The sequence below is a fragment of the Cornus florida genome, unplaced genomic scaffold, assembly GCF_030987335.1.
Source record: "Cornus florida cultivar Cherokee Brave unplaced genomic scaffold, ASM3098733v1 CherokeeBrave_3.0.0_Hap2_Chr11, whole genome shotgun sequence".
NCBI lineage: Eukaryota > Viridiplantae > Streptophyta > Magnoliopsida > Cornales > Cornaceae > Cornus > Cornus florida.
The window spans coordinates 131,948,893-131,972,435 of NW_026775581.1; the positions used below are offsets into that span (position 1 = coordinate 131,948,893).

Below are 23,543 nucleotides of genomic sequence, written 5' to 3' on the forward strand. Positions count from 1 at the left end.
TTAACCATCTTTCAATGCACCAGAAGCAATCGCATATCTATTCAATTTTATAAAACCAGTTTTACAAAATAACGATCCAGTTTTTATAAACCACAAGTGAAACAAAAATTAGATAGCGTCTAACCTTTGTGCATAAAGATAATTTTCTAATACTAATATCCTCATACTCTCTAATTTCAGATGTAATACTCCCACTGACTTAGCTACAACCTTGACATCAAGTTAAGTATAAATATATTCCATATCATCGAGGCTTCTGGATTCCTGAAATCCTTGCAATGAATTGCAAATATGTTTAGTGGCTCCAGAATCTATTCATCAGGAATTAATAGATATAACCACATAACATGGCTCAATGATTAAATATATATTTTCCTATGCCACGTCATTGCTTAGACAGTTTGTCCTTTAGTGTCTTAGTTAGCGACAAAAGAAACAGTTTTCTTTGCCCTCAACATACACTGCCTTATTCCCTTTAACCTTTTGGATACCCATGTTTTGTATTAGCCTAGTCCTATTATCATCTTTCTTCCACTTGGGCCTAGAAGAAGATGGTATAGACTAGGTTAGATTGATAGGAATACTTATACTATTTGATTATCCTTTCATTTGTTACCAATTCTATAAGAATATTAGCGAGTATGAACTCAAACTGATTCCTTATTTAGTTCACTCTAAAAGAGTCGAACGAGTTTGGTAACAAGACAATAATCATGTCAACTTGAAACTTACCACCCAAGTCAGCCCTATTGATCTCCAGTTAATTTTTTTAAAATAATAAACAATCATTTTCAAAATACAATTTCATACTGGAGTTCCTTAGGCTATCTTGATGTTATTCAAGTCTGACATAGTACTTTGGCATATTCTCTATCTAATCTCACCAAAACATCTTATTGACATTTAACATGATGCTTGAAGAAAATAAAATAATGTAAATGTTAGCTTTGGAGCGTATTCGAGGTAAACTCTAGAATATTGCACCAAGTCATCTCATTTGCCTTGTTTCACTTATTCAAAGCATTAATGTTCTCTTGGGTATCTTAAAGTAAAAGGATTAGGTTTAGGAGTAGTAAATACATTTGTACCCTTACGTTGTGAATAAAATGTCTAAGTTCATTTCTCAGTCAATATTAATGAGGTCCAGTTACATTGAATATGTAAGCAAGCAGATAAATTGGATTAGACATAATTAATCTGAATATAAATACATTCATACAATATGCAAGGTGAATTATTAATACTGTCATGCATATTTAAAATTAAAATGAGTTTGTTAACCACATAATATAATAAATCTTAATTGAACAAGAGATCATTATCATTATTGGTGAACAATCCCTTTTAATTAATGCGGGTCCCTCAACTCTGTAGCATAATAAATCAACCAATCAATATGTCAATAACTTATCCTGTTGGAGGAGTTCATTATTACTATTGTTGAGATTCATCTACTATTAGGTGAGCACTTCCATTAAAATAGTATGTGGATCCCTTAACCACTGCATGAAAAATCGGATAACCAATACACCAATAACTTATTCGGTTGGCGAAGTTCATTATTGCTATTGGCGGGCAAATCCCATCATCTCCATATCTCTTAAGACAAAGCCTTGTCTATCTATATGAAATGATTCCCGATTATGTTTAGCCTTTCTAAAATCACCTAGTGTAGACCACTCCGTTGGAGAGCTAACACTATTGATTTTAGATTGAGTGTATAACATTATTAATGCTCTAATGAAAAATAAAACATTAAAGATCTTGTCATTATAATTTAGACTCTTTAAATCATGCGTAGGGCCTTATTTTTAAAGATCTAATTACAATGAAAATTTAATATTATTATTTTCATGAGACAACCATTCTTGTAATATTAAGACTCTTCAAATCATGCGTGGGGCCTTATTTTTGAAGATCTAATTACTATGGTTTTAATAACGAAGGTCATGGGGTAATGTATAAAAATCCCCGCTCCCACTCAGTTTTTTTAATCATTCATAATTAGGGTTTTGAATTTATTTATTTACATGATATAATGCATGCAAAACGTCTTGATTTTAATCCAATTAAATTTAGAAAATATTTGGACTTAAACCGTGCGGGCTCCGACCCAAAGCGGATAATATCATACCATGTGGTGGAGCGGGTCGTTACAAATGGTATCAGAGCCTGACCCAGCCAGAAGTGTACCGACAGGGTCGTCGGGCCTCCAAGGGGGGTGGATTGTGATGACCTTGTGGGCGGGTGTATCGTAGGCGGGTGCGAGAGACACTGACAGGATACCACATTGGCGAGCTACGGGCGCGCAGTCCCACATCGCCTGGGTAGAGGAAATGTGAAGTGCTTATATGTAAGTGTGTCACCTCCAATTGGTATGAGGCCTTTTGGGGTAAAGCCCAAGAGCAAAACCGTGCGGGTTCAGGCCCAAAGCGGACAATATCATACCATGTGGTGGAGTGGGTCGTTACAGGTTCTACTCAAAGTGTCTCCTATGAAGGGTGTTATGCGCTTTGGGAAGAAAGGGAAGTTGTCTCCGCGGTTTGTCGGTCCATTCATGATTACGGATCGCGTTGGAGCTGTTGCTTATCGGTTAGCACTGCCGGATAATTTGGACCGCGTACACAACGTATTCCATGTGTCCATGTTGCAGAAATTTATGCGAGATGAGGATCGGTATCAGCATATAGATGTTGGGGAGATTGAGTTGCAGCCGGATGCAACTTATTTTGAGCCACCATGTCGTATTGTCGATCGTCGGGATCAAATCCTTCGCAATAAGGTTATCCCTTTGGTTCGTGTGCAGTGGAGTCATCACAATGAGGCCGAGTCCACTTGGGAACAGGAGGATGTCATTCGCTCGCAGTTTCCTGAAATATTGGAAGAAGGTAAGGGCGAATTCCGAGGACGGAATTCCTTTTGTTAGGAGGGAAGAATGTAATACCCCTAATTTTAAAAGGATAGTTTCGGTATTTATTTATTATTTTTATTGTATTTTTCGTGATTATTTGGTTTAATTATTTTTATTTATTGATTTGATTTAATTGTTTTCCTGTATCATGTGTTTTAAATTGAATTAAGTTATCTTTTAATTATTGAATTAAGTATTTGATTAATTGTCATGCATAATTATTTAATTTTATGTGTTTAATAAATTCTGGAATTTCCTAGGCATGTACAGAAACACGAATCAAAGGGAAAGAGATAGAAGAAGAACTTGCCTTAAACTTTCGGACTGAAAGTTAAACTTCTTCTTCCTTAATCTTCTCTCTAAAGGGTTTTCTCCTCATTCCTTCCTCTTTCTCCTTCTCTCTCTAACTCTCTCTCTCTAGAATATATTACGTGATATATTTTCACTCATTTTTCAACCTATAGTTGTGTATTTATAGGCTAAATAATAACCCTATTCCTTTTTTCAATCCAAGTCAACTTAATAAAGAAAAATAAAAAAATGAAAATATTAAAAAAGTAATTTAAAATATGTTACGTATATAATCTATGTATATCCTTATTACTTAAATAAAATATATACATTAGATTATTTATTAATACTAAAGTTACCATAATATTAAAAGGTAACTTAAAGCATATTACGTATATAATCTATCTATATCCTCATTAAATAAATAAAATATATACATTAGATTATTTATTTATACTAAAGTTACCATAATATTAAAAAGTAACTTAAAACATGTTACGTATATAATCTATCTGTATCCTCATTAAATAAATAAAATATATACATCAGATTATTTATTTATACTAAAGTTACCATAATATTAAAAAGGTAACTTAAAACATGTTACGTATAAAATATATGTATATCCTTATTATATAAATATATAAAATATATACATCAGATTATTTATTAATACTAAAGTTACTATAATATTAATAAATTACTTTCTTTTTTATATATATGTATATACATATATATCTATATATATACATATACAACTATCTATGGGTAATTATCAATACCCATCCAACCTCCTATCCAAGTAGTTCATGCGACCCAATTAGTTAGCCCATTACCACTAACCATAACCATAAAATAAAATAAAATAAAACATTTAATCATTTAATTTACAATTAATTACAATTAATCAAATACATCATTTAAGCACACAATCTAATTAAACAAATAATACAAATAACACCTAGACAAAATACAAATAACACATAGATAAGTAGTCAATTAATCAAGTAACACTTCATTCAATTAAACACATAAACAATTAGTCAAATAATCAATTAAACAATTAAAAAAAATACAATAAAAATAAATAAATAAATAAATACCGAGACTATCCTTTTAAAATTAGGGGTATTACATTCTTTGCCCCTAACAAAAGGAATTCCGTCCTCGGAATTCGCCCTTACTTCCTTCCATTATTCTTCCATTATGCTTGAAAACTGTGAGCGAAAAACATCCTCTTATTCCCAAGTAGATGCAACTTCACTATAAGGGTTCCACTTAACTCTAATATACCAAGTGGTAGACAGGGTTCCTATATTTTAAGAAACACAATAATCATACGATGCGTAGGCTGTATCAAATAGCAACGTAATCCTCCCATGTCGACAAGGGAATGATCTACATACCTCCAAGTGCCATAGAATATACGCACAAACTCCTACGCACCTAGACCTAATAATTTGGTAACGCTAATTCAGAGGCGACTGCCTCAATTGCGAAACACAATCCTCTAAAAGTCAATGTAATAAGTAAAATTGACCTTTCTCCAAAAATCGCCTTTCTTCCTACATGGAAAACAGAACGAGCAAACTACTCCCTGATAGAAAAACTCTAGTATACGAGTTCAACTATTTACAACATTCTACTGTTGCCTCCCAACCGCGCGCAGTTCAAATCTAGGATATACGCCTCAAACATATCATTTATGGTCTAATTTTATCTCTCGATTAATTCATCTGTCTATATATATGAAGTAAAGCTGCTGTTCCAAAATCTTCATAAAGCTCCTTCGAAATAGCACTTTGTATCCACTAATATGGACATCCACATGCTATAACACCACTATCACTGAACTATATAATTACTATGAAGTTCTAAAATAAGTATCACTCAAATTTATGTCCTCAAGTGATCTTTCTCAATCCACCACTCAGATTCCATATGGAAAATTGAAATTCCAAATCAATGTCAATCCTTCCCATCAACCGTCACTCCTATTTAATTCAACTTCCATATTTGTTATAGGAAGTGGCTAAAGATTCCTATGATATCCGATGATCAACTTTCCACCTTTGTAGCAGGTTTTACACTTAGGGCAATTGTATATGCATCCTTATTTGTATCTGCTCACCAAAATTGACATTTGATGTCATGATGTACCTTCTAACCGTTTGATCACACCAAGAAAAATTATAAATTTTCTAGCTCAGTCGCCCGACCTTCATATCATTATTTACAGAAATTACGAAATCCTCCTCGAGTACTTTAAACTCCATCCGAGTAAGATAACACGGTCTCCAAAGTCAGCTCCAATATTCAAAGTTGACCTTCTCAACTACTGTAGTAATAACAAATGTTATTATTACACATGCTATAAATGCATCTAATAACTCAACAACTAACCGAAAGATTTAAATATTCTATCATTTGTTGAGAGCATCCATTTACATCATTGCTTCCACCAGACGGAACTTGATATAAAATGTGAATCACCACTGTAATCCATCTAAACCATCTCGTGATCCATTCTATTCGTATGAACTAAAGTCCTACCAGTTCGAAATAGACAAGAATCAAGTTGACCAAATGTATTAGTCAACCAATATCCCATCCAGAATCCTGACCCTTGTGTAAAATCAGAAATCCCACAACTAAATCCGTAAAATGCTCTCTCATTTCCACTTTAGTATAGGAAATGGCTGCAAAGGATCTAGTGATCTTTGATGATCCATCTCTACTATCTAATAAATATTAGACTTGGAGATAAATCACTATGTCCATTCTCCTGCCTATCGTGAAGCATCATGTTTCCACCAAGATGAAGAACTAAAAGTTGTGAAACTCAGTCCGTGCATCCTCCATCCAATTTGTCTATAGAAAGTACCGTTAGTCTGGTACCACCAACTTTCGTATGTACCCAACTTTTAAATTGGAGTATCTTCAAAAGCGAATTCTGTAACTAAATCTATCCACCACTGATTCGTGATAAACTTGCCGATATTGAAAATCAATCGGTAATTCCATTTATCAATATTCAACTATGACTTTAACTCAACAAAAGTCAACAAGCTACGACCTTTCCATATATACCATGCACCTCATCTTTATATAAGTATTTGGTCTCACCATCTTGTCTTTGACACACCCTGTTCCTTTAAGGCAAGTTAATGACAATCCGACTTCTTTGTCTAACTTCAAAAGAATATGAAATCTTTCCATCCTCTACATAAGTCATCAATTTCCTTACAACAGCTAATTGTTGCAAATTGTGACTAAAAAAATAATTCCATATTATTTATGAAAATGTAGAGACTTAGTTTCCTACTCTATGTGTAACACCGGCAAATTCCTCCTAATGACACACCCTCTTGAATAAATTCTTGATTAAGAATTTACTGATGAATATTTATTCAGTCTCCTATCCTCACTCGGTGTCATTCCAATAAGTACTTAATCCAGTACTAAATCTTCCTTCCGATTTGGTAACAACTTCTAAAATTTTCAAGAAGATGTTCAGCAAATCCAGCACCTCTGATAAATCTTCATGGCGTTACAGTGATCTTTATTTACCATTACCTCACGCATACCGAAACATTAACAACCACCAATATCATGGCGTTGTAATATGATATGAATCCATACCTAACATAAAGTATATCAACCAAATCGTTCTAGATTGTTTGACTCGTAGTGATGGTTTAATTATCCCATCCTAAAACATACCATAATGACACATGTCCAGGTCCAATAGATTGGCTAGATTTATGTGTGTCTACCAAATCCTACGACCGTATGCTCACAAATCTAGCGTAAATAATGCTATTAGTCCATGTTATTAAAACAATAGTTAGCTGATCACACACTTATTTCCCAACTAAACCACATACCAAATCCCAAATAATTAACAAAAATAAAAATAAAACACGTATGATAAACACAATAAAACAAAATATACTCCTACTTAGGACATCGTTCTTTCTAGAAAATAGAGTCTCATTTAAAATCAACCTTACTAGATTGTTTCAAATTTTCCTTGTTATAGTTTCGTAAATAATCATCCAACCTCGAAACATATCATTTAAAACATAGCTTAAAAACACAAATATTTGCCTAAGCAAATACCAAGGGCTTAACCCTCATCTTCCTTATATGCAGAATGTAAACTGTCTAACTTGGTTTTATAAAGCAAGTTAGAACGTCACAACATAATACCAATGCCCTCTTGTATATGATTTAAAAATTATGTATTTTGTTCTGATAAGAACACATTCGATCCCCAAACTCCTGAACAATACTTCTTATATACCTCTTTTAGAGATGATAAAAAAAAACTTAATTATATGTTAGATTGATCAACTCCAATTCTACTAATAACATTCGTTATACTACTAGCAATTCAGATCACCTCGCGCGATCATCCATTTTCAAGATTTAGTACCCTCTCTATTGGATACACATAAATCTCCTCTATTAGGATCATCTTCGGCTCGTACTCCTCGCTTGTCTCCTTTTTGAGATCAACTAAAGTTGTGTTGGCCCCAATATGCGATGACCTATCACGTACACCTAAATCCTTCCTTGACTTATACTTTTAAAGTAACGCCGAACGAACCTAAACCATCTATCCCTAACTTTGCCTTCTGGTAACGAAATTGATAACGTACTCCTTTACTCCTTTGGGTCTTTATCGTTTTCGGCTTGGACCCATCCTTTTCCTAGTGCCAACCATTCTACGACTATAGAATATAATTGACATCAGCTCCTCCTAACAAACCGTAAATAGAGTACAACGAATCCTAATACGGGCTCTAAGTTTTAAGAGACGCAACGCGGAAGTCACATAACGAAAGACACTCCTAAGGACACTTGAACCTGGAGTGCTCTAATACCAACTCTGATACCCCCAGATTTCCGAATGCGGGTTGGCCAGGCCCACGCCCGAATACCCGAGGATATCAAAACAAATTGATAATAAACGAATACAGAGTACAAAAGAATAAAGAAGAATAAATAAAATACTGACAAGAAACTAAAATGATAATCTAATAATAAACCTCATAACATATTTCCATTAATTAATAAACTCTTCTGATACAACTGATCCTCCAAAATACAACTTGGGAATCCATACTGTGTGGACCCCTAGAAAATCCAAACTAAACAAATGACAGTAATCTAAAACAGGAAACTGAATCATAAAGGAACTCCTATGTAGCATCGGAAGAATGAAGTAGACTGATCCCCGCTCAGCACGAACAACCTCTACTCGTGACGAACACCTGAAAAATAATGATGGGTCAGGCCCACAAACAAGTTCTACTCTACTACAGTCCAAGCAGAGATCCGATACACGTATACATCCTAGTCAATCCAACAGTAACTAATAATCCGTATATATATATACACACACTAAAGGAACCCCACTAGACTATAGGGTTGTCTCAACCTGAATAGTAGGCCACATGCAAAACGCACATATAGTGGGCATGAGTACCTAGACCTACCAGGGTACACAACTACACCATATCTAGCTACACATCCCTGGCAATATACGCGCCCTAACCATTGATCCTGAGACTCAAGGTCATACCATGGCACCATACTTATATATATATAATATAGTAACCATCCTATCCAGTATAAATTAATCCTCTAAAAGTCATTCAACTTGTTCAGCTGACCTGACTTGAATATAAGTAGGACTTAACATTTTAGTTAATCCATTCCCTTATATAATAAATTAATCATCCATAAGTCATTCAACTTGTTCAGCTGACCTGACTTAAATATAAGTAGGACTTAACATTTTAGTTAATCCATTCCCTTATATAAAATAGGTAGGACTTAACTAATAAGTTAATCCATCCCTAGAATGCCACCGTCCCATACCAGTGCATTAAACCACACAATCCAACAATTGATGTAACAATTAAGGAAATACATCAAACATTCCATAAATAACTATGATAAATATGATATCAAATTATCACATAATAGGAATGACTTATTATTTCTTTAAACTTCCTATATCATATGTCCTACACAAACTGAATCTTATACATGATGATATTTTATTATACCGTTAAATAAGGATTCTCTATATTCAATTCATTCTATACATTTAATCTCAATTGCTAAAATATTTTAAAAGATTAAATCCATTTGTTTGTTTAAAACATTCAAATAGCGAGCATCATTATGATTGAGTCTATTTAAATATATTAAAACCCAAACCTAATTGGCATGTTTCTACGTTCCATCATTCCATAGTTATGAAAAATACATAATTTAAACATGTAAAAATTCACATAAGAAATCAAATCAAAATCATACATTTTATCAATTCATAACACAAGAACAGATATGAACCAATTTCATAAAACCTATATTCTAACCTAATTAAACATGCATAATTATTTAATTTTATGTGTTTAATAAATTCTGGAATTTCCTAGGCATGTACAGAAACACGAATCAAAGGGAAAGAGATAGAAGAAGAACTTGCCTTAAACTTTCGGACTGAAAGTTAAACTTCTTCTTCCTTGATCTTCTCTCTAAAGGGTTTTCTCCTCATTCCTTCCTCTTTCTCCTTCTCTCTCTAACTCTCTCTCTCTAGAATATATTACGTGATATATTTTCACTCATTTTTCAACTTATAGTTATGTATTTATAGGCTAAATAATAATCCTATTCCTTTTTCCAATCCAAGTCAACTTAATAAAGAAAAATAAAAAAATGAAAATATTAAAAAGGTAACTTAAAATATGTTACGTATATAATCTATATATATCTTTATTAATTAAATAAAATATATACATTAGATTATTTATTAATACTAAAGTTACCATAATATTAAAAGGTAACTTAAAACATATTACGTATATAATCTATCTATATCCTCATTAAATAAATAAAATATATACATCAGATTATTTATTTATACTAAAATTACCATAATATTAAAAAGTAACTTAAAACATGTTACGTATATAATCGATCTGTATCCTCATTAAATAAATAAAATATATACATCAGATTATTTATTTATACTAAAGTTACCATAATATTAAAAAGGTAACTTAAAACATGTTAAAATATATGTATATCCTTATTATATAAATATATAAAATATATACATCAGATTATTTATTAATACTAAAGTTATTATAATATTAATAAATTACTTTCCTTTTTATATATGTATATATACATATATATCTATATATATACATATACAACTATCCATGGGTAATTATCCATACCCATCCAACCTCCTATCCAAGTAGTTCATGGGACCCAATTAGTTAGCCCATTACCACTAACCATAACCATAAAATAAAATAAAATAAAATATTTAATCATTTAATTTACAATTAATTACAATTAATCAAATACATCATTTAAGCACACAATCTAATTAAACAAATAATACAAATAACACCTAGACAAAATACAAATAACACATAGATAAGTAACCAATTAATCAAGTAACACTTAATTCAATTAAACACATAAACAATTAGTCAAATAATCAATTAAACAATTAAAAAAAATACAATAAAAATAAATAAATAAATAAATACCGAGACTATCCTTTTAAAATTAGGGGTATTACAGGGTTCCACAGAGAGTTTAGAAGGCTGAATTTGGGGGTTATTAGGACCTTAAATTGATTAGGGTTAAATTCTAAATTGTTGGAACAAACAGTGAAAAAATTGAGACACTCCCTATGCTGTTAACAAATGGAAGATGAATTAATTACTGAATTAAATTTCAGCAATTTGATGGAATATAATGTGTTTATAAAACTTGTTTTAGAATGCATTCAAGTGCATGATAAGGTCATTTAATTATTAATTTTGATCTATGCATGCTTAGGAGGCTAGTTGCTGAATTATTAAATCGTTTTCTGCAACTATATGGTTAATGCTTGGATTTAAATTGTCGAAATATTAAACAATCTTCTGAAATTGTGTTTAGTAATTTATTGGATAATAATAGGATTATTTAACCTATTCACATGCATGATAAAGTCCCTGACATATTAAATTTGGTCTATGCAAGCTCTGGATGTTAGTTGTTGATTTGTTAAATCGTCTCTCGCAACTATATGGTTAAATGTTTGGATTTAAATTGCTGAAGCTTTAAATATTTTTCTGCAATTATTTGGATGGTGGTTTTTGGGTCTGTAAATTATTGAACTGTTATATATGTTGTAATTTACATGGATATGGAGGATTGTATGTACCAGTATGGGACGGTGACATACTAGGGACGGTTTAGCTCAAAACACATAAACCTAACCTAATGGATTAATGGAATGGATTGGAAGATATCGAATCCTAATTGTGTCTAAGTCAGATCAGCTGTAACCAAGTTGGATGACTTCCTGGATTAACGGATGGTAGTTAAGTCATATCAACTGAATAAGTTGAGTGACTAACTAGTTGGTTTATTGTATGTCGGTTTAATAAATAGTTGAACTGCATACCCTGGATTTGGACGGACTTTATATATATGTTTATGGTACCACGAGTTGAGCTTGAGTCTCAGACTCGTTGGTTAGGGTGCGTATATGCGTTGGATGTGTAGCTGGTTATAATAGGTTGAGGTGTACCCTGTTAGGTCTAGGTACTCATGCCCACCTTTGGGTGCGTATTCGCATGTTGCCTTCTATTCAAGTTGAGACCCCTATTATAGACTAGTGAATGTCCCTTAGTGTGGATATATTTATACGTATAGACTAGATAGATATTGTGAGGTGTCTACGGTGTATCTGCGTATTGGGTCACTATATGGATTGCAGTTAGATTAGAACTTACTCGTGGGTCTGACCCACTCCTTTATTATTCTTTTCAGGTACAGGACGGTTCCAGCCTTAGAGCTTGATCGTGCTTGTCGAGGACAGTCTCACTTCCATCGGATTACGTAAGACTTCCCCCGTTGTTTCTAGTATTATCTATTTTCAGTTTCAGTCTCAGTTGAATTTTTAGTTAGGGGACCATCAGTGGATTCCCAAGTTGTAACTTTGAAGTTTTGGAGGATTGGAGTTTCAATTTTCAGTTACACATGGAGGATTTTATTATTATTATTTCTTTCAGTTTTATTCTATCTTTATTTTTCTTTTTGTCATCTGTGTTCGTTTTAAAATAGTTTAATTGTTTGATATTCCCTCGGGTTTGGGCCTGGACCTGATCAACCCGTGTCTCGGATCCGAGGGGTATCACACGCAGGTCCAAGTCCATGACAGTAGGCTTGCTTTTATCACTCTAATTGTTTGTAGACTTCTGATGATTCAGTAATCCATGTACCTGTTTATGTTGTTTTCACCATGCTATCTACCTTATAAGTTACTACACCTTAGCTATCTACCTTATAATTTACTACGCTTTAGCTGCAAGGATCTTTATTACTACACCAATTTTAGAACTATAACTCTTTTTATTTAAAAGCTCATAAATTAACCAAACATATTTTTCTTTTTCTTTAATTTCTCATGACAAATTTTTGATCATTTGTAAAAGAGTTTTAGGCTGGCTAAAGGCAAATAGTATTTCTTAAGAAAAATCTTTTCTTCCAGGGAATTATATATTTTGGAGTTTAAATTAAAGAAAATAAGGCATTACGATTAGAAATTGTGATCTTCAAAATTAATTGTCACGTGAACATTAATTATTCCTCATATTTTAATTTGCATGCATGCAGTTTCAAAACTTTTTAACTATACCAAATGTCTGTATATTAAAATTCAACAAGTTATATGTGGACAACACAAGGCTAGCTGGTTCCTGATCCATGAGCTGTCCCTATTGCATTTCGGTTCTTTTCCTAAAAACTAAAATCGCATGCACAGTAGATGAGTAGACGCATCAATTCTTGTTGTTTATAGGGGGTCACATGCCTTTAAGTGACCATTCTTGATTTTTTGTGCACAAATGGAGGCGGGAAATTGTTGCGGATGAAATGTGGTTCTCATTCATTTCATTTCATGTTTAAGAAGCTGTGATTGTTTGTCTTTCCCGATCTGGAATTTTCATTTGTGATGGGTAGTTATACTGTTCAAAATATAAACACATATAAACAATATTTATCTCCTGAAATGTAACAGAGGCAAAAATGTAACACAAGTAAAAAATCTACGTTTTATGAACCCAAGATGTTTTACTGCTTTGTGGCTTAGTGTTTTACACTTTTTAGTTTTTATATTACTAATCATCTATTTTAGCTTTTATTCTAGCTGTATTATTTCTTATAGCTAGCTTTGTTGGATAATAAAAAAACATTATTACAAAGTGTTTGGTTGATGAAAAAATAACGTTACTTTATCTTTTTACCCCTTAGAAATTAGCTCCAATACATGCTTCTTTAAAATCTTGTTCTCCACTTGATTCAATAAACTAGTCCCTAATACCCAATCTATGTGATATATATCGTCTCACATGAACATAAAAAATATATAACTCATTTAAAGCAATATATGTGATATATATTTATCTTGTATCTCAATTCTAAATTCTAAGACTTATATGTCAATTGCAGGATGAAATAATAAATAAGTCTTCCCAAATCTCTCAAAATTCTGATGGTACTATTTCGGTGAGAAATGATGTTGAGATAGTGCAAAACCAACTAGGTATCAGGAAAGGATATCCTCGTGGGTTCGGACATGGTTTCGTCATTCCAATCCGTCAACGTGCATCCTCATCTTATAAAGTGGGAATCAGCATCCATCACCACCAAACTCTCTCCTTTAACAACTGCCACCACATAATTTTGAAGCTTTCTTATGACTAGCTGATATCTAGCCCTTTTGTCTTTGAACTACAGATTTTGTTGGGCTATATTTGGATGTTTTTGCATTTAGTTAAAAATGATGCTATGATTTTTAAACATGTTGGAAAACGTTTAAAGTTTATTTTATATTCTAATTTTCATGCTTTTGATATTTATCTATGATGTATGTGGTATAATATTTTGTGGGTTACTATGCAGTTATCTTCAGTTTTTCTTATAAAGAACCTGAGAAGAAAATAAAAAATAAAAACATACAAACATAACTGGAAAAAAAAAAAAAATTAAAAAGAAAAATTAAAAAGGTTAATAGTGACGGTTTCTTGTTGTCACAATTGTGATAAAAAAATATAAAAAAATAAGTTATTAGGGATAGTAAATACTGTCACGAATAGTTTACGTATTAGTGACAACCCAAAAATTATCCCTAATATATAACTTATTAGTGACGTACATTCCATCCCTAATAACTTTTAGTGACGGGATTATTTAAAGACCTTTTTTGGTGACGGTCAATTTTTACCATCACTAAAGATCTTTTGCGACACTCTAACTAGTGACGGACGATTTTGATTTTTAGTGACGGTTTAAGGGCTTTTAGTGACGGATTTGACTGTCACTAAAGACCTATTTTCCTGTAGTGTTTCTTGTCTCTGGTATGCTTGTAGATCGTTTCCTCTGATGTTTCCTTTGGTGGGCTTCTGTCATAGTTTTTTTGCTCCTGATGGTTTCCTCTCTAGTGATCTTGGGTATTCCTTTCTCTCTTTACCGGAACGGCAAAAGTGCACAACGAGATGCAAAGCTGGGGGTTTTAAGTTTTGGAAGAATTGATGACCAATCAGTGAAAATTTTTCCTTTCAATCTGGGTATCGCTATAAGTTCTTATGTTTTTCTGTTAGTGTTAATTTTATCTTGGTGTGTTTTGTCTTTCAGATTTCTTGGTTTGCCTCCCTTCTCTTTATGGGTTCAGATTCCCATGGCGAGTAGATTAGCTATAAGCAACGTGACTATTATTGTTGCCAATGCCTTTGGTTTGTGGATGGGGTTGAACTGTGGTGTATTGCAAATTTCGGCGATTTTCTGGTTCATGGGTCAGTGTATGTTACCGGCGAGGTAGTGGAGGTTCCCCTCCAGTCGCCGCTCTTTTTTTGGTCAACATCCATTTCTGATCTTCTGCTGCATCGGCTATGTGTCACCTTTTAGGCGGCACATGGTCTGTATCTCTGCACCGGTTTAACACTTGCATCCATGGTGGTGCTTGACAACATCTTTTCTGGTATGCTGTTGTATCCCCAAGAAAATCATGGTCCGGCGAAGCATCGGACTATCTGTGGCATTTTGGTTGCTAGTCTGGGTTGTCGTGGTTACTCTGTTGTGAAGGATTCACCGTTTCAGGATTGGTCGGCGAAATCAATTTCTCCTACTTCTTAGTTGCCGGGGAATCTGGGTTATCCTCGAATTCTCCGTCCTATAATTGACTGTCAAAATGAACATCCAAAGTCAAAAGTCATGATGGCTCTGTGGCTCATATTGGATGATCAGCTCTTTGATTTGTTGGCCTGTGGTAAAGATATTTGGGGTAAACCATTTCTGTTAGTTATTCAAAATTGGATGTTGCTGTTGGTGTTTTCTAGTCATGGGGTTAAATTGAAGCAATCCGTGGCATGGTCGGTGGTTCGGCTCTATTGGCCGGCGGCGTGCTATCCAGAATTGGGGGGGAGGGGGGTGTTGTTGTAGAAGCGTCTTTGGAACGCCTTATGGTAGAGATTGGGGGGACGTGGGCATGTGTGGTATCGCGATTCGTGGTTGGCCCCCACTTTAATTATGACTTTGGGATTTCGATGCTCATGGTGTTTACCGATTTGTGATTGTCAGTTTTTCGGTGGCTCGACGACGGGGTTGGGTTTTGCTTATTCGGTTTGGGAAACCATGACGTCAGAATTTTACTCTGGAAGTTTTCTTCTGCCTTTTAGTGGGCCATGGCTATGAGTGTTTCGGGACATCGTGTGAGGCGGTGTCATTTGACAAGAAATCCTCAAGTGCTTTGATGGGTCCAAAATATGACTTTTCTGGAAAATTCGGTGCTCTGTTTGTGGGTATTAACACTCCTAATATCACTTACGTCTTTTAGATGTCGGTTATTGTCAAAGATGATATCTTGACATTAGGGGGTGTTAGTTTTGGATAATTTTGTGTTTTTTGGCACGGAATGCGTTTCTTTGTTTTGATAATGATTCTATATTCTTGTCCTATAGATGTTGTATGGCTGTTTTCTTGTCAGGTTATAAAATATATATATACACACACACACACAGGCGGACACAGGGGGGGGACTTGGGTGGGCTTACCCCCCCCCCCGCCCCCCCAAATTTTTTTTTTTTAATAATGCTAAATTTAGCCAATTCTAAAAAAAATTAAAATTTAGTAGTAGTATTAGCCCCCTAAATATTAACCCATCCAAACAAGTCCAAGATTTAAGTCACGATTTTAAAATAAAGCCCAATCAAATAGGCCCAAGACAAACAAGCCCTAAACAATCGCTAAAGCCTGGTTACAGAGCTAGAGCACAAATCAGAGAGCTCCTCCTAATATTTCTATGTGACCTAGCCTCTCTCCCTCTAAAGTCTAACTGTATTTCCTCTAAAATTTTCAACTCTTTCATCTTTCATCTTTCGATCCCGCTAAGATTTAATCATCCTGTTAAAAATTTTTTTTTGCTTAGTCCTCTCTTGACAATTCCTGAATTCACCCTTGTGTATATATATATGGGTACGCAGTGTTAAGTGGATTTTATCTGTTCCGTCATTTGAATTGATGTGATGATTTAATAAGCATACTCAATTCTAAATTAATAATCAATGGTGCAAATCAAACTTTGCTGTAAAATCTCAGTCATAGGTTTACATAGGCGCCGTCGTGAAATTCACATGGTTGAAATTGCTAATATATTTAGCATTTTTCAAACTTCATTAACTACGAAGGAAAAGAAAAAAAAAAAACGAGAGAGACTGCTGATTTTACCTTCTCTGTCATTTTGGATCGATGAGATGTTTTAACAAGAATAATCAGTCTTGATCTAATGGTGGTTCAAATTCATTGTGGATGGAATTTTTTTTTTTTTAAAAAAAAGAATGCTATGCCGTTGCGTAACTGTAAAATGTCAACAGTCATAGGTTTACATGTGATCATGAAATTGATGTAAAATAATGATTAATATTCCAAAGTCGTGATTGTGTTCAGCAATTTTCAAATCTCAAGCTTCGTTTTGTTAAGCAGAATGAAAAAGAGTAGATTTCTTCAAATATATGTTTTGTAGAACATCATGCATGAAGCCATTGTCAATTTTGAATGGGGGGTTGCAGGTGAGCCATTTTTTCTGTCCCTTAATTGTATTTAGATGCAAATTAAAGAATTATTTATTTTCAAATCACACAATTAAGCTTCTAGATATTCTTAGTCTTCCCCTCTCTTCCCATCTTTAATATTTTTGGTCTTTTTGACAACCCATAACCCAAAAATAAAATAAAAAACGTTATAAATAAATTATCTGATTGACTATAATAATTATAAAAATGAACAAAAAAAGAGTATAAAAATACCAAAAAAAAAAAAAAAAAACCCAAAAAAGAGTTATCATTGTGAAAAAATTATCTGTTGGGACAAAAAAAAAAAAAAAATTATTATTTTTGTGGAATAAATTATCTCTTTTGACAAGGCTCCTCCCCCACTACCAAAAAAAAAAAAAACCAAAAATTAAGTTACCTCTGTAAAATAAATTATCTATTTTGACATGATCCAGAAAAAAAAAAAAAAAAAAAAAAAAAAAAAAAAAAAAAATAAGACAGTAAAGAAAATGAATAAGAAAAAAGGAAATTATAATTTATAATATAAATGATAGTTTTGGTATTTTAAAATAAGAGATTGTGCATTAATGAGTTTAGTGACCTTTTTGTCATTTTATTTAGAAGAAATGATAAGTGGAATGCAAGTGTAGAACAATGGGGTGCCCTCCATTTTCTAATTATTAAGATGCAAAAGATGGATCATTTAATTTAATTAATGTAAAATTGAAGTTATTAGAACAACCTTAATTTAGAATATTTTGCCAAGTTCAATCATAAATAAATAATTTATTAAGTAAAAAGTCAATATTTAAATACATGCATGCCATGTGAAAAACATATATTGAATTGGATTCAAATGTTGCCATCCCGTTCTTGAAAGAGAACAATGGGACTTATATATATATATAGATCAATAGAGTAGCTCAATGTGACATAAAGCCAATATTGTTAAATATTCTTGACTTATTATTTTTTTTTTTTCATTCTTGAATTATTGGATCCCATGGTCGGTTAGCTATAAATATTTCTCTCTCCATAAAAATTTGATCCAAAATAAGAAATAGATATTGAGTATGTCAAGCAAGTCATGTCATTAGTGTAACCATCCAATGAAATACTAGTATAATATATTATCTTGTTATGAATTTTATAAGTAGGTTGGTCAATTTGTTTTTAAGTAGTGCATTGTCTTTGGATGGGTACACTAGCTAATAACATAGTGCCCAAGATGCATTTAATATCTATTCCAAAACAAGACAAGGTTATATATCTATTGGCACGAGATTAATAGCCGTTAATTTCAATATCTTAACTAGTAATTATGTATTTGTACGCCTGACGCATCCAATATCTAACTAGTAATTATGCATCTATTGCTGCCTAGATAATATAACCATTAATTTCAAATTCTACCTGGTCAAACTCGAATTATTAGAAATGATATGATTAGATTCATCCCCTCATAATCTTCTTGACAAATTTTGACTCCCGCTAATTGTTTCTGTGGACGGTAAAGTTAAAATTAGCTATTTTAGACAAAATTTAAATGAAACCACCCAAATTTATAATTTATAACAGAACAAACTGTTTTTTCTTACCTTACAAAAAAAGAAAAAAAAAAGAAAAAAGAAAAAAAGAAAAAAGATAATGTATAACATAAAGTTTTTTTTTGGAAAATTGTATAACATAAAATTTACTAGTACTTGTACGTATGCTTTTTATGTCTAATAATGGAATTAATTTCCTCCACCATTTCAACGATTTTGCTTGGTTGATCTCTCCAATATTCAACCCATCAATTATTAACCCATATCATTCCATGGTGTAGAAATTGAAGCCTAATATTATTGAAAAATGTAATTTATTCGTCTATCATGTCAAAATATAGTTTTATTTTAAAAAATTATAAATTGTTGATCCACGAAAATTGAGTGTTTCACATATGGGTAGAGTTCTCACGTGAGAATACCGGAGACTACTACGTGATTAAACTGATATATGAGACAATGTAGTGGTCTCATATATTAGTTTTGACCAATGAGTAGTGCTACTTTTGACTAGGGGATTTTAACCAACGACCACTGCACATTGTCTTATATATCAATTTAATCTTGTAGTGATCTTCGGTACTCTCATCTGTACGTGAAACACTCAATTTTCGTACATTAGTACATTATAATTTTTTAAAATAAAATTATATTTTGACCAATTCAGATATGAGCAAAGATGAATAATTTGCATTTTTCAATTATGTCAGGCTTCAATTTCTACACCATGGCCAATAATTGATGGGTGAATATTGGAGAGACGAAGGGATAGCAGTGCTATTTTTCACATATATAGCAGTGCTATTTTTTTTTTTTTTTTTTAATTTCAAAAGTCAATAAACTTTATTTCAAGAAACTAGGACAAATACACTCTTATGGATACACAAAGGATCTCAAAAATATGAAATTTCTCTAATTTACTTCTCAAAGCCCACCCTACTAATTGATGCGCAACACTATTAATTTCATGAGGCACATAGATAATTGAGAAGCCACCATGAATTTACTTCCCTGAATGTTACTTAATGAAATAACAACCCACCTTTGCCGAGTTGAGCCCAAAATATTCATGAATAATTCGATTTAATTTTTTATAATTGTTTACAGATACACTAAATGGACTGAAGTTAAAAGATTTCATTTTAGAAATATGATCTTAGGCTTTTCATTAATTAACATGTTATTTAAAGTTGGCAGTTCTTCTACCAATTAAAGTTGACAGTTTCTTAAGGTGGCAGTTCTTCTACCAATTAAAGTTGACAGTTTCTTAAGGTGGCAGTTCTTCTACCAATTAAAGTTGACAGTTCTTCTACCAATTAAAGTTGACAAATCATCTAATGCAATGCAGTATAACACTGTACCGTACACTGTAGAGGATTCGATTGAGCTCATTAAAACCTGTCAATGATAGGGCTAATTAAGCAAATAATTCGTCAATTCGATCCAAACCAATTCGATCCGTGTGATTCGGTTTGATTTTCAGATCTCATAATTTGGTGATGGTTTAGAAAAATAGTAATCCATTATTCGCGGTTCGGTTAACGGATTGGGTCCTGAAAAAATCGTACCTTAATTATATATACTACTATTCAAGTGTTTTGTTTTGTTCTATTTGAATAATTTATATTTGATAGTGTAATATTATTTTCACTTTTGAATGATTTATAACTCTATTTTGTTATTAGGTAATTTAAGTTTTTGAGCTACTATTTGACTTAAATAATAAAGACCCGCCCCTTTAAGGGACATATGCAACCAACCCCGGCCAACAACAGGTTCTACCACTACATGGCCCAATCATAAAAGTTTGCTTTTGGGTTAGAAGTAGGCGTTCTTAATAGATATATGTTAAAAAGTTAGTTACCGATTTTTAATTACTAATTTGAGAATTTACGGATTATAAAGTGTAATCATATTGGTCTGTTTGAAAAGTTCAATTTGTGAAAAACGAATCGATCCGATTTCACGAATCTATTCCGTTTCAAATTTCATAATCTGTGAGAACCAAATTGATTTAAACTGTACTCCCAAATTGAATAGATCGGATGTGTGATTAGCCCTGGTCAATGAAACTCCTCCAAACACTGTATCACAATTTTAAATATTCCTTAATGTTTTCAGAAAGATAGGATATAAAAAAGTTGATTCTATAACCAAAGGAAATTACATACTCATCCATTGCCACGTGTACATTCATTTATACGCGCCAAAGTCCATCTTGTCACATTGGACAGTGGACAGAGCCTTCATGTCTAAATGTGTATATATATACACACACTACTCTTTTACCTTCTCTTATGCCATTCCCAATCACTTAATCAATCAAACTCCACACAAAAAAAATTAAGCAAGCTCACCATTTTCAACAATGGAAGCAACATCCTTTATTCCACGTCCCATGCTTTCCGGCAGGTTGTTTCCCCCCAAATCACCTTGCCGGAGAAGACTTGTACCAGTAACAAAGAAGACAATAATTGCAAGTGTGAGAAAATCGGGGCATGATTACGGTGGTAGGCCGGTGGATGAGAACATGATCATTCTCCGGATGCGCATTCGAGAGGCCAAGATGTTGGAACAGGGGTCATCCATTCGCCGCCTGAGAATTGGATGGAGTGGGAGAAACGCTACCTACTATGCACACTACAATGAGGATGTGTGTGAAGCAGTAGGGTTGTTACAGTCTTTTTTTATGGATACAAGGCCGTGTTTGGCTTTTGGGATGGCCGCACTTAGTGTGACCCTTTCAACTTCAGGAGTTTTGTTCTATGTTATACGCATAGCCAAACGACTCTTGTGTGGGTTTCATCTAAGCTGATTACGATGTGTAGTTTTTGTCATATACCTAGGGTTTAAGTTTGTGACCCAATATTGAAGTTTTCCCTTTCTTAATATCCGTGGACAATATTTATATGTCTAGATTTGATTCTTGTCTTGCACCACTTCAGAAATGAAGCTCATATAACGATGACGCTATATGTTTATATATTTTTGTATATGTATGTCTGAGTGTACAAATATTGCCAAATGCCCCAGATTGACAAAATTATTTATCTAACCTTTGCCTTTTTCACTTTGCCCAATTAACTTCAAAAATATCACCAGTGGGCTCTAACCTAGATGGTTAATGGAAGGTTAAGTGTTCTCGTCACTACAAAATATAGTTTGTGCTTGAAAAAAAAAAAACTTCAAAAATATCAACTCTCTGTGTGTCTTAATTGTGATGATCTCTTTCTATATTCATTCTTGTTTTGTGGGCCGGTATCCTTTAAAAATAGATTTTTTTGACGAAAACATACCATTCTGATATTTCTTCATTTTCTGCAGTCTGAACTTTGGGTTTGCTCTGATTTTGCTTTGATTTAAATTTGTTATCACATATTTAAATTATTTTCATTCAGTAATTGCTACATGGTTTTTTTTTTTTTTTTTTTAAGAGTTGGATATTAACAATAACATATCTTTATCTGATCGAGTGTGTAATTTCTCAAATGAAAAGGGATCCTATCAAATTCAATTAGAAGATTTGTTTCTTATATTTTAGAACTTTAATAATTAATTATGTCTTGCGCTGATTAAATTGAGATTGGTTCCTTACTTACCCAACCCCGCCGCACCCCCCCCCCCCCAAAAAAAAAAAAAAAAGAATTTTTTTTAAAAATTTGTTGGTGATTTACTCAAGTAACACAACAAGAGCAATTGCCTTTAGCATTGCTCTAATAATATATAAGTAAAATGTTGGTTGCCTTTAAAAGGTGAAACTACTAGTAATTGTGAAATTTCAGTCATAGTTTCAGATAGATGTCATCATGGGATTCACTTAAATTAATTATTGGAATTACAAAGTATTTAACATTTTTAAAATCTCAGGCTTTGTTTGGTTAATTAAGCAGAATGGTGAGGTGATTTCATCAATTATGAAGGGAAAAAAAAAATTATAGTGTTGATTTTATCTTGTCCATCATTTGCATCAACGTGATTTTTTAACAAGAATAATCTGCCTTGATCTAATAGTTAATGGTTCGAATTCATAGTAAAGATGGAGAAAATTTTTAAAAGAACTGCAAAGCGATCGCGTAACTGTGAAATCTGTCACAAATTTGTGCGAATGTCATCATAACATTAACGTAAATTAATGGTTGAAATTACAAAGTCGTGATTGTGTTTAGAAATTTTCATATATCAAGCTTGCTTTGGTTTAAGTAGAATGAGAAAGAGAAGATTTCATCAATTATGAAGGAAAAAGGAAAAAAAAAATTATTGGGTCATGAAAAAAAAAAATGTTGTTGAAATGGATGGCCTTGATTAAATTAAGATAACCAACCACAACATGCATGAAGCTATTGTCCATTAGATGCAAAAGAATCAGGTGATTTCACATTAATGTAAATGTAAAAACCTCAATTTAGGACCTTTTCATTGGTCATCAGTCAAAGAAAGTTTATATATAATTTGTGAATGGAATTCATATAAAAAGACCCGAGTTTCAGTAGAACAATCTGAATGGTTTATTTTTTTCTTTTTTTTTTTAATGACAAAAAAAACATGCATCCACTATGTTGCTTTAGGAATTCAAACTTTCAGAGTTGACTTTAAAACAGAAGAAATATACAAACTTTCACCGTCGACTTTAAAAACAGAGGAAATATACATTTATTTTTA

The 23,543-nt window shown here is 32.7% G+C and overlaps 1 protein-coding gene across 1 annotated transcript; it reads left to right on the top strand.

Moving 5' to 3' along the window:
• Positions 1 to 21,252: 21,252 nt before the first annotated feature.
• LOC132282156 (uncharacterized) lies at positions 21,253 to 21,699 on the top strand. The gene has a single exon (XM_059783778.1). It carries the CDS (start codon positions 21,253 to 21,255, stop codon positions 21,697 to 21,699), a length of 447 nt encoding a protein of 148 aa, XP_059639761.1.
• The last annotated feature ends 1,844 nt before the right edge of the window (positions 21,700 to 23,543 follow it).